The 14,740-nt window shown below is 39.9% G+C and overlaps 1 protein-coding gene across 6 annotated transcripts in view; it reads left to right on the top strand.

The window, feature by feature from the left end:
- The window catches only part of LOC101948279 (spindle assembly abnormal protein 6 homolog), a 46,371-nt gene extending 33,879 nt beyond the window's left edge, over window positions 1–12,492 (top strand). For 2 of the 6 annotated variants that reach the window (XM_065599358.1, XM_065599359.1), the window contains exons 14-17: window positions 4,619–4,771; window positions 6,559–6,662; window positions 9,529–9,617; window positions 10,398–12,492. In XM_065599358.1, coding sequence (XP_065455430.1) covers window positions 4,619–4,771; window positions 6,559–6,662; window positions 9,529–9,617; window positions 10,398–10,489 — 438 coding nt within the window. In that variant the 3' untranslated portion in view covers window positions 10,490–12,492. The remainder of the gene's footprint in view (window positions 1–4,618; window positions 4,772–6,558; window positions 6,663–9,528; window positions 9,618–10,397) is intronic. The other 4 variants (XM_065599361.1, XM_065599360.1, XM_008172076.4 and 1 more) reach the window with 4 other exon arrangements.
- The last annotated feature ends 2,248 nt before the right edge of the window (window positions 12,493–14,740 follow it).

The following is a 14,740-nucleotide window of genomic DNA, read 5'->3' as shown; positions in this document are numbered from 1 at the left end:
TGGGGAAAACTATTGTCTGGCTACATGTGAATTATATATTGTAATTTTAAGCTATTGTGGAAAATATTAATTATGAAATAATCTATGAATCTCCTTCAGTCGCTCTAATGATGAATTAGTGTTTTGTTATGTTCTCTCAGCTGAGGGAATAGAGCCCAAACCTGCAAAAGTGGCAGCGTGAAAGGAGGACAGCAGAGAACAGTGTTGAGCTTTAAAATTCCATGCATAGCTAGGGTTATGAAATATAGTTAGGCAAAGAGGTAAGCTTGGCACTACTGAAGCAAAGCTACCACAATCCTATGTGGTATTGATGATGGAATGTTCTCATACTAAAACTCAGGAAGATGATTTTTAATCCATTTGGTTCTGATTAAGACTCAATGTGTTTGTCCCCTCTCCCCCCAAGTAAAAGACGCTTTTCTTTATTGGCAAAAAGAAGAACAGTACTTGTGGCACCTTAGAGACTAACAAATTTATTAGAGCATAAGCTTTCGTGGACTACAGCCCACTTCTTCGGATGCATATAGAACGGAACATATATTGAGGAGATATATATACACACATACAGAGAGCATAAACAGGTGGGAGTTGTCTTACCAACTCTGAGAGGCCAATTAATTAAGAGAAAACAAACTTTTGAAGTGATAATCAAGATAGCCCAGTACAGACAGTTTGATAAGAAGTGTGAGCATACTTACAAGGGGAGATAGAATCAATGTTTGTAATGGCTCAGCCATTCCCAGTCCTTATTCAAACCGGAGTTGATTGTGTCTAGTTTGCATATCAATTCTAGCTCAGCAGTCTCTCGTTGGAGTCTGTTTTTGAAGTTTTTCTGTTGTAATATAGCCACCCGCAGGTCTGTCACTGAATGACCAGACAGGTTAAAGTGTTCTCCCACTGGTTTTTGAGTATTTTGATTCCTGATGTCAGATTTGTGTCCATTAATTCTTTTGCGTAGAGACTGTCCGGTTTGGCCAATGTACATGGCAGAGGGGCATTGCTGGCACATGATGGCATATATCACATTGGTAGATGTGCAGGTGAACGAGCCCCTGATGGTATGGCTGATGTGATTAGGTCCTATGATGATGTCACTTGAATAGATATGTGGACAGAGTTGGCATCGGGGTTTGTTACAAGGATAGGTTCCTGGGTTAGTGGTTTTGTTCAGTGATGTGTGGTTTCTGGTGAGTATTTGCTTTAGGTTGGGGGGTTGTCTGTAAGCGAGGACAGGTCTGTCTCCCAAGATCTGTGAGAGTAAAGGATCATCTTTCAGGATAGGTTGTAGATCTCTGATGATGCGCTGGAGAGGTTTTAGTTGGGGGCTGAAGGTGACAGCTAGTGGTGTTCTGTTATTTTCTTTGTTGGGCCTGTCTTGTACGTGGTGACTTCTGGGTACTCGTCTGGCTCTGTCAATCTGTTTTTTCACTTCAGCAGGTGGGTATTGTAGTTTTAAGAATGCTTGATAGAGATCTTGTAGGTGCTTGTCTCTATCCAAGGGATTGGAGCAAATGCGGTTATATCTTAGAGCTTGGCTGTAGACAATGGATCGTGTGGTGTGTCTTGGATGGAAGCTGGAGGCATGTAGGTAAGTGTAGCGGTCAGTAGGTTTCCGGTATAGGGTGGTATTTATGTGACCATCGCTTATTAGCACAGTAGTGTCCAGGAAATGGACCGCTTGTGTGGATTGATCTAGGCTGAGGTTGATGGTGGGATGGAAATTATTGAAATCATGGTGAAATTCCTCAAGGGCTTCTTTTCCATGGGTCCAGATGATGATGTCATCAATGTAGCGCAAGTAGAGTAGGGGCGTTAGGGGACGAGAGCTAAGGAAGCGTTGTTCTAAGTCAGCCATAAAAATGTTGGCATATTGTGGGGCCATGCGGGTACCCATAGCAGTGCCGCTGACTTGAAGGTATATATTGTCCCCAAATGTGAAATAGTTGTGGGTGAGGACAAAATCACAAAGTTCAGCCACCAGGTTAGCTGTGACATTATCAGGGATACTGTTCCTGATAGCTTGTAGTCCATCTTTGTGTGGAATATTGGTGTAGAGGGCTTCTACGTCCATAGTGCCCAGGATGGTGTTTTCTGGAAGATCACCGATGGATTGTAGTTTCCTCAGGAAGTCAGTGGTGTCTCGAAGATAGCTGGGAGTGCTGGTAGCGTAGGGTCTGAGGAGAGAGTCTACATAACCAGACAAGCCTGATGTTAGGGTGCCAATGCCTGAGATGATGGGGCGTCCAGGATATCCAGGTTTATGGATCTTGGGTAGCAAATAGAATACCCCTGGTCGGGGTTCTAGGCATGTGTCTGTACAGATTTGTTCCTGTGCTTTGTCAGGGAGTTTTTTTAGCAGATGGTGTAGTTTCTTTAGGTAATCCTCAGTGGGATCAGAGGGTAATGGCCTGTAGAATGTGGTGTTAGAGAGCTGTCTAGCAGCCTCTTGGTCATATTCCAATTTATTCATGATGACGACAGCACCTCCTTTGTCAGCCTTTTTGATTCTTTATTGGGAGGGTGATGCAAAACCTTTCACTAAACAAAGTTTTGATGGCTGAGTCCAGTTAACATTGTTGCTTAAATTACTGACACCTTCTGTCCTCCGCTCTCCAGTTGGTACCCAATGAATTCCGTGTTTCCATCCCAATGAGCTTCTTTCTGCTCATTCCCCGATCAGCCAAAGTACTGCATCATTGGGTCTGTCTGCTGTTTGTGTCCCGTTGCTGTCTTGGGTTGGAGGTGATACATTACACCTTTGGGGCTTACATAATTTATAAGGAAGGCAAAGTCTGAACAGAGCAGCTTCTCTTAGGTCTGAAAAGTTGTACTAACGAAACTAAATCAATTTCAAAAGCTTTTTAATTTTGATATAGACTAAGCCCTTACTTTTGGGAAACAAGATAAAAGTAGATGGGAATCTCTTAATACAAAGTCATGGCAAGGGATGTGCCAGATTTCTGTAGATTGACACAAGCTCCTCAACTAACCAACATTTTTAACTGAAAGCTTTCTCTTTTGTGGATGGTAATCTGAACACCTTTATCTTCTGTAAAATAGTGAAAGTATGACATAATGAGCACTTGGAAAAAAGTCTTGTTATGGTGAAAGGCTGGGACTAAACTTACAAAAGACAAGATTGTCTTTATTAAAAAAAAGAGCGGTCACTGACATGTCCTTTATCTGGCTCAAAAATACCTCAAACTACTTTCAAACTCAGTTGACCTCTGGTAACATATCAGAAGATGTCTATGGCTGGCAGTGCTATTGATAGCCCCATGCTTTCATTTTACTATGAAGGGGACTCCTTTTTTCTAAAACTTTTGGTTCCCTCCATTGGGGAAAAGATGCACAGTGGAAGGGGCTTTTCCACCTTGAAAACATTAATAAAGGGTGGGCACCTTTTTTTGAGGTAAGGGGAAAAGAGGGGCATTTGTCACAAATCTATTTGCTTAGTATGTCTTTTTCTATTTAGCTTTCGCTTAGCAACAAAGCTTGTACTATGGACCTATAATGTTATGTTTCTTGCTTAGCACATACTTAGACATCAAAAAAAGTATGTGGATGAAGGGTTTGAGTTTTTTGTTTTTGTTTGGATAAAACTGACCTTATTATACTTGAGACTTTTGTAGGAGTTCTATCAGAAAATATCAAGACAACTTAAACGTATTTGGGAGGTGTAGAGAGGTTAGCCGGGGCTCATCCCTCTCCAGGGTGGCAGGGAACCACACCACCTCCCTTAGTCCTTGCACGGCCTCTTGAGGAATCAGTCAAGCTGCAGGGGTCCTGGCTCAAGCAGTCCAGCAGGGGGTTGATCACACACAGATAACAATTAACGGCTAATAAGCCCAGGCCTCGGGTCAGGGCAGGGCAGTAAAGAGTCCAAGGCTCAGGCCCTCAGGCAGGGGCTGAGCAAACACCGGTAAATAGCACACTCAGGCTTCAGGCTCTGAGCAGCCTGGGAGAGGGGGAGACTGCCACCCACAAGTTGGGGGGTGGGGGGGAGACGCAGGCCCTCCCACTCCACTACGTCCCAGCCTGGGGCCCTAGCAGCGGCCAAAGGGCTGCTGCTGTCAGTGGGGATCCTGGCCGCAACACACTGACGTGAGTTCCAGCTGTGTTGTAGCCAGACCCGGGTTGGCTGCCCCCGGGCTACTTCCCAACATCCCCTCTGGAGGTACCTGGGTCAAGGTGGTATCTTCGGGGGGGAGGGGGTCAATCACCACTGGATCCTCGGGGTAGCTGGCGAGGGGTAGGCTCAGTGACTCTCCCACACACTGGTTTGCATAGAGTGTCAGCAGGTCAGGCCAGTCTCCAGGTCCGCCATTGGTTGCTGGAGTCTCCCCAGCGGGAGCTGGGCCAAAAGTGTCTAGCCTCTCCAGTGGCTGCCTCTTGTGAGCTCTTGGGTTGAGTTCTTGTACTTCCTGTTCAGCCTCTGACTCTATGGGGGACAGCCTTGAAGTGCCTGGCTTCGCCCACTTTGGTGTCCGGCGGAGCTCGTCCCTCTCCGGGGCACCGGGGAACCACATCGCCTCCCTACAGGAGGCTTGTTTGCTTTTGTCATATTTTACTTTAAACAGCCTTTTCTTCCACTTATTTTTGTTTGTTTCCCTTACAGCCTCGGTTTCTACTTTATAACAGTCCTTTCTCTGTCCCTGTGATGCCTCCACCAATTAGCACTGCTTCCCTTTCTAATAACTATAAAGGCTCTGTTCCTCTGCGAATGAGTATCCCATGTGCGGTCACCAGTGCTGCAAGATATAATCCACAGGCAGGCATATATACTTTTTTTATTTTTCACCTCCTTTGCACTATAATGTATTCTGCTGAAGTGTCCTAGTTTTTAACAGCTTAATTCTCCATTGTGATTTGCCTCTGGATAATGCACACCAGAACACTAATGTTAATGTGGAATGTTTTGACACTAATAACTGCATTAGAGAACTGGAACGGTGCTTAATGTAAATGTTGAAAAAATAGAACACTTCGAAATGGCCAATACTCTTATCTAAGTATTCCCCTCTGCCCAACAGTTTTGACTTATGTCATAAATACAACATAATGACAAATGTGTTAAGAAAACATTACTAACCATTTTTGACAGATTATGCACACGGACTACAAGAGAGGAATTGGGTAAATGGTTTTGGAGGAAAGAAGCATTTTTCTTAACCATTTTTGCTTATTTGTTCCTCCTGGAAAAATTAACTGAGGCCAATTATATATCTGAAAAAGCATTTTTTTTTCATTTTTCTAAAACTGTACAATAAATGGCCTTTATCTTGTAACTTTCACTGCCTCCCTACACTCTGCCCGCTAATCCATTTCTGCTAGGGCCTACTACTTACATTCCAAATCTCTAGGCAGCTTTTAAGCAGTCTGGCCTTTTTGTTAATTTATAAAAAAAAAAAAAAAAAAAAAGAATCTGGTACAAGAAATGTTCTCTCTATCCCCTCCCCAAGCAAAACTATCACTAGTCTGTGGCTCAACCCTGACTAAATCCATTCTTGTGCCTGATATCTCACAATTCATCAGAGCTAGAAATGTCTGTAGCCCACAAAAGAGCTGGGATCTCAGATCTTGTAATAGTATAAAGAATCTGTTCCTGGCTTCAGCCAGCTGCACTATATTGGGCCTTACAATTGCAACATTTGACATGTAGTAGTCTTTTTTTCTAAGTTGTAAAATGTATCATTTTATCTACCTCCCATTTATAGAGTTAGACTCGAAGCCAAAATTCTTTTAGTACATAGTTGGAGGATATGAAAAACAGAAATTAAAAAAATAAAAATTGGCTTTATAGGTGGAGAATATGAAAACAATAAATTTAGATTTAACTGTAAAAAAAATTTAGCATAAGAAAAATATGTAAATGTGTGTTCGAAGCTTCTATTGACGATTGTGAGGCAACATTCAAAAAATGCAATAATCTCAAACTTCCCCAGTAAAGCTTTATCCCCCCCAACTTTTATTAAGTTAGTTTACCTATAGATTAATTATTCACATAATGTATTTACTTCTAGATGTATTAAAAATTAGCCCATTGCCTAAGCCTCTGGTTGCATTTACAGCAATAAATGCAATAATACAGATATTATACTGTTCCAAAGGGGGTACATCAGGCATTCCCTCACAGATGCAGTTTCCTCTCAAGAACACAAACTAGGGGCCTTCTCCTGCTTCTCTTGAATTCAATGAGAGTTTTGTCATTGGCTTCAGTGGAAGCAGAATCTGGCTCCAGAAGCCAGTGGGCATGCCTTTTCACTGCGCTGCACCAGTTTGAGCCATGTATTTTCACTGTAGACAATGGAGTCGTGCAAGCATAAAACTAGTGTAGTACAGCAGAGATCTAGGCCTGATGTCCCTGAGTAGTTACCCAAGTGATCTTTTAAAAAAGAAGGGACTTTAAAAATCACAAAATATGGTTTAATGGTACAATGACGATTGTGTTCTATTTGGGAGAGGAAAAATGTGTGCTGTCTGTGGTGATGGGAGCCTTATAAACACACAGGAGTCTTGTCCAATGCTTTTGTTTTTCACTCTCTCTAAATTGTATAGGTACGCATCAACTTATCAGCAAATTCCACCAGCACTCCGTTACATGAGACGAGACCTTGTCCACCAACCTCCATTCCTTTAGTGCCCCCAAACTCAGGCCATGTGTAAGTTGTGGTGTTTTGTTTTTGTTTTTTCCTTTTTGTATTTTTGCTGAGTGATATAACAAACTACATCATTTTATGGTAACTTCTAAAGACCAAGATTACACAAGCTCTATTTTCACTTTTGTGTGTGTGTGTGTGTGTGTGTGTGTGTGTGTGTGTGTGTGTGTGTGTGTGTGTGTGTGTGTGTGTGTGTATGTAAAGCTCTTATGAAAAATCACATATTTGGCCAATGTCAAATTTGTTCCTGTGTTGTAAGTAACATCAGTCTGAGATTTCAGGCAGTGCTATACGGACTGCTGTTTGACTCTCTTTCCTTCAAGGAATCCATGGGACATCCATTTGTTTGCCAGGAGACTGTTCAAAAGTGCCAGGGAAGATCTGGAAAAGAATTAAACCCTGCAGAGAAGTCTATTTTCACTTTTTTGTTTGTTTTGTTTAACCCTCTCTTCAGGTCCAATAATCCTGGCAATGGATTTTCTCTCCCTAATATCTACTAGGAGGCCAAGCACACTGGTTCAATGACTGGCATTTAGGAACTCCCACTGAGAACCCCTGATGGAACTGTGTGCCTTTTTAAAATTCAAAATGTTGCCAGCTAATTAGATTTTACGTGGGTGCTTCTCCAAATAACTTCTAATTCTCTTCAGTATGATCTGGTATGTGGGCAGCTGACCTGAGCTTGCTTGTTGTCCTTGGAGTCCAGGATCCCCGTTCACACACCAGCACAACTTCATGAATAGAAATATAACTGTCAAGAGCAAGGAAAGTAAAGACAAGGTTAGAAAGTATTTTGCCTCTAGAAACACTTTTCAATAAAGTGAATTGCCTGGCTTGGAGGCAGATAGCACACTATTTCCAAAGTAAGGTGATGCCTCCTTATAGTTCCCTGAAGGTAGAGTCCAGCACACCTTGGTGTTGCTCAAGCAACCCCCCCCAATAAGCAGCAGGACGAAGATATAGGGGACTGTGCTGCTTGTCTGAGATGTGGGCTGTGGAACCTAACCGTTCAGACATCTCCGCAGCCACCTTCACTCAGTGACCACCGTTCCCACCTTCTCCTCTAATGGTGGAAAGAGCTTGGAGACAAATAGAAGACTCTACCAACAAAGACCAAACAAAAATCCTTTCTGGAAAGAGAAGAGAAAATGGAAGCAAGAACCTAATGGCTGCCACATCACCCAGAATATTTTAGCGGTGTATATTATCTATCGAACACCAGTATTGTACTTTTTGCAAGGCAAGAATAGAGCTGATATTCATCTTCACAGTAAATGATTTTTTTTCATTGGTTTCAAAAGTTTATAGCCATTATCTAACCTAAACCCAAGCTTCAAAGAGAGAGAGAGACTTTGAGGATGTGAGAAGAGCTGTTACAGTAATTTTTCCAAGTAATTTTTTTCTCTTTGTTCCTCTTGTCCTGCAGTATAAAGGGGGGAAATATTTAAACCATCAGTTGCTTGCTCCATCAGAACTTGCATAATAGAAGCCTTTATGGCAACACGTTAGACTCCAGCACCATATCACAGCTCATTAAAATAGAGGAACAGTTATGCAGTACTCTTTTTGTAAAAAGAGTATATGCCATATAAGGCAGCCAACTTGATCCTCTGTGGGTAGCACATTTTCAAGGCTCTACAAAAGTAGAGATTCAGGGTGGGATTTTTCAAAAGCACTTGGCATTGTCCTAATTCTGTTCCCATTGAAGTCTGTGGGAGTTTTACCACTGAGTTCAATGGCAGCAGGGTTACATCAATGTAGGTTGGCTGGTTTTGAAAGCTTCAAGTGATTCATCTTGTGGTGAAGTGCTAGATGGTGTGTTTTTATTTTTAATTTTTCTCCTCAGTTACAAATGTCGTGGTTTTTTTTTGTTTTTGTTTACATGAATCCATTATATTTATTTTTAGCTCATTAGGTCAGTTCATTGCCTATAATATTCCATTATGAGGATTGTTGGACGTACATTTCCTGTGTCTGACACTATCTCCTTTCTGCTGTAAAAAGTACTTCCGGCTGTAGTGTAAATTCCAAATATTTCCCCTTTTTGTGAATATCAAGATGGTGTTTACTACACACCCTAATGTAAGTCTTCATAAGCAGGAAAAATATGTTGTGGTGTTGTGTGGCTCTTTGTGTGGTGAGAGTGGTTAGATGGTGTTTTAGAGGGTGAGGGGAAAGTTCTGACTGATCCAATCTTGTGACAATGGAAATAAATTGAAATAGGTGTTAGGTATTTAGTAAAACTGCTCTGTTTTTTTAATCTGCGCTCCCCTCCCCCCCCAGCAATTATTTTTTATAAATGTTGTTTAATGACTTTACTGTTTATCTAAAATTGATAGATAATTTGATTTTATTATTAATGCCAGTAACATCTTTGTACATAGTAACAGAATTTTGTGTCATTTTCAAAGGTATCCTGACTGAGCCTTTTGTTACTAGCCATAGCCTGTAAAAGGTGATGGGTGCTGTTAGCTCTCTGTTCGTTTAAGGCTAAGAAATCATTCTTTTTAGGATTCCTAGTCAGAGTGCAATGTTAGATGCAATGTTTCAGTAGCTGCAGAATGAAAGCAATGAACTGTATAACTGCTATTGTTTACAGTCCACTGTTCTGCAACTGAAGTTGGTTGCAGTATGCCTTTATTTTATATTACTTCATGCCTCTTCTCTTAGCTGTATTTTTATTTATTTAGTTATCAGGAATACATTGTACTATATTACTTCTGCTCATTTTAAGAATAAAAGCTAATAACTAGAAAACGGGAGGAGGAGGGGTGGCATAAGAGACCATATAATTTTAAAAGGATATTAATTACAGGCAGCTTGCTCCCTTTTGAATAACCTTTTCCCCAAACACATTTTGATATTTCAGTGAGCCACCTGGTTTAGACATGAAATATTTGAAGAAAGATGGCAACTTGCCTTTGAGAGGACTAAAACCTTTGTCTGTAGCAAGTACAGGTAAATAATCTAATGGAGTGCAACTGTTTGAAAGATGATTTGTTTGTTTGACCCAATTGGCCAGCAGTTCAGGGCTGTTTGGTGCTACCATAATGTAAATGTTTAGTCATAATACCCTGTGTATTTAACAGTGTGTGATTTGAAACCACGTTACAGTGGTCACCATTTTGATGTAGCATGATATCTTAAGATACCTCAATTGTTTCCTGTTCGATGTGTAGGGGAATACTGAGGTAGTTCAGGTTTCACTGTTTGACACACAGTAGTATTTTAATGGATACAATATGAATGTATGGTGGAGTTACTTCTAGAGATGGACCTGAACTGGTAAGTTCTGATCTGAACTTCCTCAGTTCAGAAGAATAGAAATGGCATTTTGGAGTTTTGGTTCAGGCCCATTTTTACTCTTGGCAAATTTATGATGTTAGAATAGAACAGCTTAAAGTATATTATTGGCCAAATCTGTTAACCTACACAGGAATGTTTATAGTATGAGGTCCTGATTCAGCAAAATACTTAAGCAGGTACCTAACTTTTTAAGCACGTGAATAGCCCCGTACTTAAAGTTGGGCATCTGCTTGTGTATGTAGTTGAATCAGAGACAAAATGATTTTTGGGGGGTGGGGTAAGGTAGCAGGGGAGGAAGCTTACTATATGGTGAACTTAAGATGTCTATTCAAAACAATTTAATATGAATAATCGTTTGTATATGCATTTAACCACCTTACAAAGAGTACAATATCTGGTCGATTTTTTTTTTTTTAAATTTTTTTTTTTCAGTGTTATCAAGAACTATGTTACCCAAGCAAGGAACTCCACCTGTAATATCTGCTTACTTCCCAGGGCAACAGACTAGACTCCCTGCATCATAAGCTCCAATTTTATTAAGAGGCTTGCCCATGTTAATGGAAGCAGCATCAAATATATGCATCTGATTTAGCGTGTCTAATGTAAAAGAAAAAAGAGGTGCTTGAGCAACACTGTCATAAAATTGACTTTATAGTCCATCTGGACTTGGTTACTCTTTTCTGTAAAGTCTGTGCTCATCAAAACTGCCAAAATATGTTCTGGAGGTAAAGCCAGCTATTAAAAAAATGAATGATTTCATTTCTAGTTCTAAGTCTTTAAAATGAGTTAATGTTTTTGATTTATTTTGTTTAGTATAAAGCAGTAGCTGATTGACTCTTCAAAGATACAAAGCTGTGCAGGCTAAATGAAAGCATTTATTTCATGTGCTTTTGGTGCTTAGAGCTGTGTGTATGCACACACCTTATTACTACAGGATGTACCAGTTTTTGCCCCTTCCGCTTAGAAGTGGTTTTTGTAATCCACAAACTGTAAATTTCTAAGAACAACTTTTTTAAAAAATGGCAAATTACAGCAGGAATACTCCAATGTGTGTGCAATATTTATTCTGTTACATACTAAGTATGACCTCTGTTGATAACTATTCACTCTGGGGGGGGGGGGGGGGGAGGAATTTATTTCTGCAATCCAGGGTGTTTTTTTTTTTTGTTTGTGGTGGTTTTTAACTGCATTCTATTTGGGAATTTTTGCACAAAAACTCTTCAAAACTTTGAAACACCCATTTTATATTAGCTATGCAAAGACTACAAAGTTAAAGTGCCTATTTTATTATGTATTTTATAACTGGGGTCAGACAGTTATCTAATATTTATATTTTTAATAGATATTTGTGTCTAATATTTACTGTTAAAACTTGGACAAGTCTAGTAACAGACAACAGATTCAATGAATTCTAGATGCTGAAAACTTTTGTACTGTACCATTCTAAAAATTGTAAGTTTTGATAGATTAGGATGGATACACACTCTCAGTGGGTGCAATTCCATTTACTTATATCAGTTCTTTCTTTGACCATTTGTTCTCCAAACAGTTTTAAATCAAACATATTGAATCCACCTTTTTCAAAATGTTTAAAAACTGAGGTCTATTGGCAAAATGTTATAAGATCTGTATTTTATGTGAAACTCAATACAACCAACCCATTTTGTGAGAGATTCAAGATGTCAGCGGAAGAATCTGCCTTTCACCTGATAAGGGTTTGCCCATCTATGTTCCTACATATCTACGGGTCACTTTCTCTCCTTCTCCCCCACACTTAATTTTTTTCTCTTTTTCTTATATAGAGTCCTTGTCCTGATTTCTAAGAAATGATACAGATATCACTGCAGTGTCTCCTCCCATTTTCAGACAGTTCTAGCTTGATCTGTTGTGAATAAATATTTGCAGTCGCAACAGAAAGCATAGTTTGCAGTTGATACTCAAATAGCTTTGATCCTCATTTTTTTTCCTTTTGATTCAATAGTCAACTTTTTGGGAGACATGAAATTGGTCATTGGATTATTAAAGTGAGACAGATCTGCTCTAAATTGATGCTCTACTGTAATCTTCAAAACAATGTTAAAATGTAATACCTGGAACTTGGCAGTTTAATTTTCATGTCAGTATTATAAATGTTAACCTTTTTCTAAACTTACTTTTCTTGTAGACCATATATGAGGTTGTGGGGAGCAGCAGCGGGTTAACCCTAATTACTATCCATGCTATACCATACTTCCATTTCTGGAACTTTCAAATGCATCTCACGTTTGGATCCAGACAAAATTGGGTATTCATAATTGCAGTGTTGTTGTTTTTTGCTTGACCTCTTCCCCCGTGGGTTATTTTGTGAGAGGATTTTGCATGTCTCAAAGAACTGTCCAAGGGTTTGGAATGTGCCTCACCTGTCACTTGATGCCTAACCCTGTGTTTCAATGTGTTGTCTGTCTTGCAGCATGTCAAAAGTGTGTATAAAAATGCTACATTTTATATTTCTTTTACATTATATTGTGAATAAAATATTTGAACTCTTTGGATTTTAATTGCCTAACTTTGTTCTTTTAAAAGAAAACAGAGGTGCTATTTTCCAAATCTATACTATCTGGCAAAAATTTTGCTCTCTGCACACTGCCGCCCCACTCGATGAAAGAGGGGTGGGTGACACAGGCATAGCTAAGAGCAAAATATGAAGACCAGGGGATGGGCATAGTAAAGGAGGACAGAATTTGGCTTGGTGACTCTTCAGAAAAATCCCTTGTTTGCTGCCAGAAAACCATGCCCCCCACACACCTTGTAAACTGACCGTATTTGATGTGAATATCATTTAGACATCATAACCACGAAAAGCTTGGTTGGTTGTAGTTCTGTAATGCATTGTACGTGGGGCTATGCCTTTAAAGCACTTGGACACTGAAGCTAGTCCAGAATCAACCTAGAAAACTTAGGATTTTTCATACAGGATCAGACCAGATTTTTCCCCCCTTCAATGTCATGATGCCTGTCCCTCTAGCTTGTTTAAATCTCTCAAGTTTCTCACAGTCTTCTCTGGTCCTGACTAACCTAAATAACTGTCCTCTACAATTTTTTTTTTTTAAACCTAACTGTTCATCCCCTTTCCAGCTCATTTTAATGTATTTGTTAAACAACACAGGATCTAGTGTAACCCTCTTGCCAGGTGGAACCAGCAGCAACCAAGGCTGTGTTCAATATCTAAGGGTTCCTTTTCAACAATACAACACAGAACTGGCTCAAGCCCCCACCCAATAACCTGGGAAAATTACACACCACTCCTGGGTGCCTCTGAGAGGCAATATTTCCCCACTTGCAAGCACAGAGTCGGAGTGTAGAAAAGGAAACTTTTAATGAAAGGTGGGAAGTCACCGGACATTAATTAGGGAAAATGCCACAAGCAGGATTCATGATCGTAAAACTGAGCAGGACATCCACCCCAGATTGTATCCCCACCCCTCTTACTTTCATTCTGGCATTCTGGCTCCCCCCGACTTAATGAGGAACCCTTTCAGCTGAGGTCACCCTCTCATTTGGGACAGGTTAAGCACAGTTCTGCTCCCCTGTATTCATACAATAAAGACAATAACATTTCACTACCCATGTATTCAGTAACTAAAGTGATTTGTAACCCAACACCAGCCAAAGTTGATCACTTTGAGCAACACACCTCTATCTGCTGGATATCTTGGCAGAGTAGGTGTGTTCATGTAAATACAGTTTGCTTCTGAAGTCTCTTCCCCTTCCACCTAATTGTCAGGGGAGAACTCATTCAGGCCCTGCTTACACTGAGACCTTGAATCATCCCACTGTTTACCTTTTGCCATGATGAAAATTGACTCTTTCATCCTACTCTTTGCTTTGTCTTCTAGCCAGTTTTTGATCCAAAACAATGCTTTGCTTCTCACCACAAGACTACTTTTCTTTAGTAGCCTCTTGTGTCGGACCTTGTCAGAGGCCTTTTTGAAATTTAAATAGTCAACCAATTTATTCATAATTTAATGACTTATTCAAATAATTCTAAGATTAGTGAGCAAACAAAATATGTTTAGTGACAATTAAGGGTGCATCAAGACTGTCAAAATCCTTGAAAATGTGGAAATTTCCATCATTACTTGCTACCTTTACAGCTCTTGCAACAGTATTGATAACACACTGAAATTTTCATTTCCATCTTCAACTGATGCCAGAAAGCACTTATGTATCTCAACTTCATCTGTCATGCAAAACCTTGATGGTGATATCTATACTTTCTTGTATCAATAGATTGACACATCTGACTATCACACAGTCCATTAATTTGGAAAATTATTCTGGTAAAACACTGCTGCCATCATTACCTGTGCCTGGATTTGTCAACTATCAAACACACTACAAAAGTACTTTTCCCTTGTTCATGGGGATTTTGTGTGTGTGGATTGAGAGGTATGGGTGAAAACTACCAGGAGAGATTGGGGTTAAAATTAGTGCTGTTACAAGTGTAAATGTCCATTTGTTTATTTAATATCTATGAAGCAGTTGTGATTCTGTCTTTATTGTTTTGTACTTTGATTTTTAGTGTTTCTTTAGAAAGGCAGGGGTGTGCACGCACATGTGAGTTTAAAAAAAATACATTTTGTGAAAGCACGAACGCTTTGGGACTTAAAAATGAAAATAAATCCCATAACAGTACTTAATCACGTCTCAAAAAAAAAATACACACATACTCTTCCTACTTGAAATGTGCATGTGTGTATTCAGAGAAACAATTCAAGACAGTTGATAATGTGGTG

Source organism: Chrysemys picta, chromosome 6 (genome assembly GCF_011386835.1).
Source record: "Chrysemys picta bellii isolate R12L10 chromosome 6, ASM1138683v2, whole genome shotgun sequence".
In the NCBI taxonomy this organism is placed as follows: Eukaryota; Metazoa; Chordata; order Testudines; family Emydidae; genus Chrysemys; species Chrysemys picta.
This window is presented reverse-complemented; position numbering and strand designations above follow the sequence as displayed.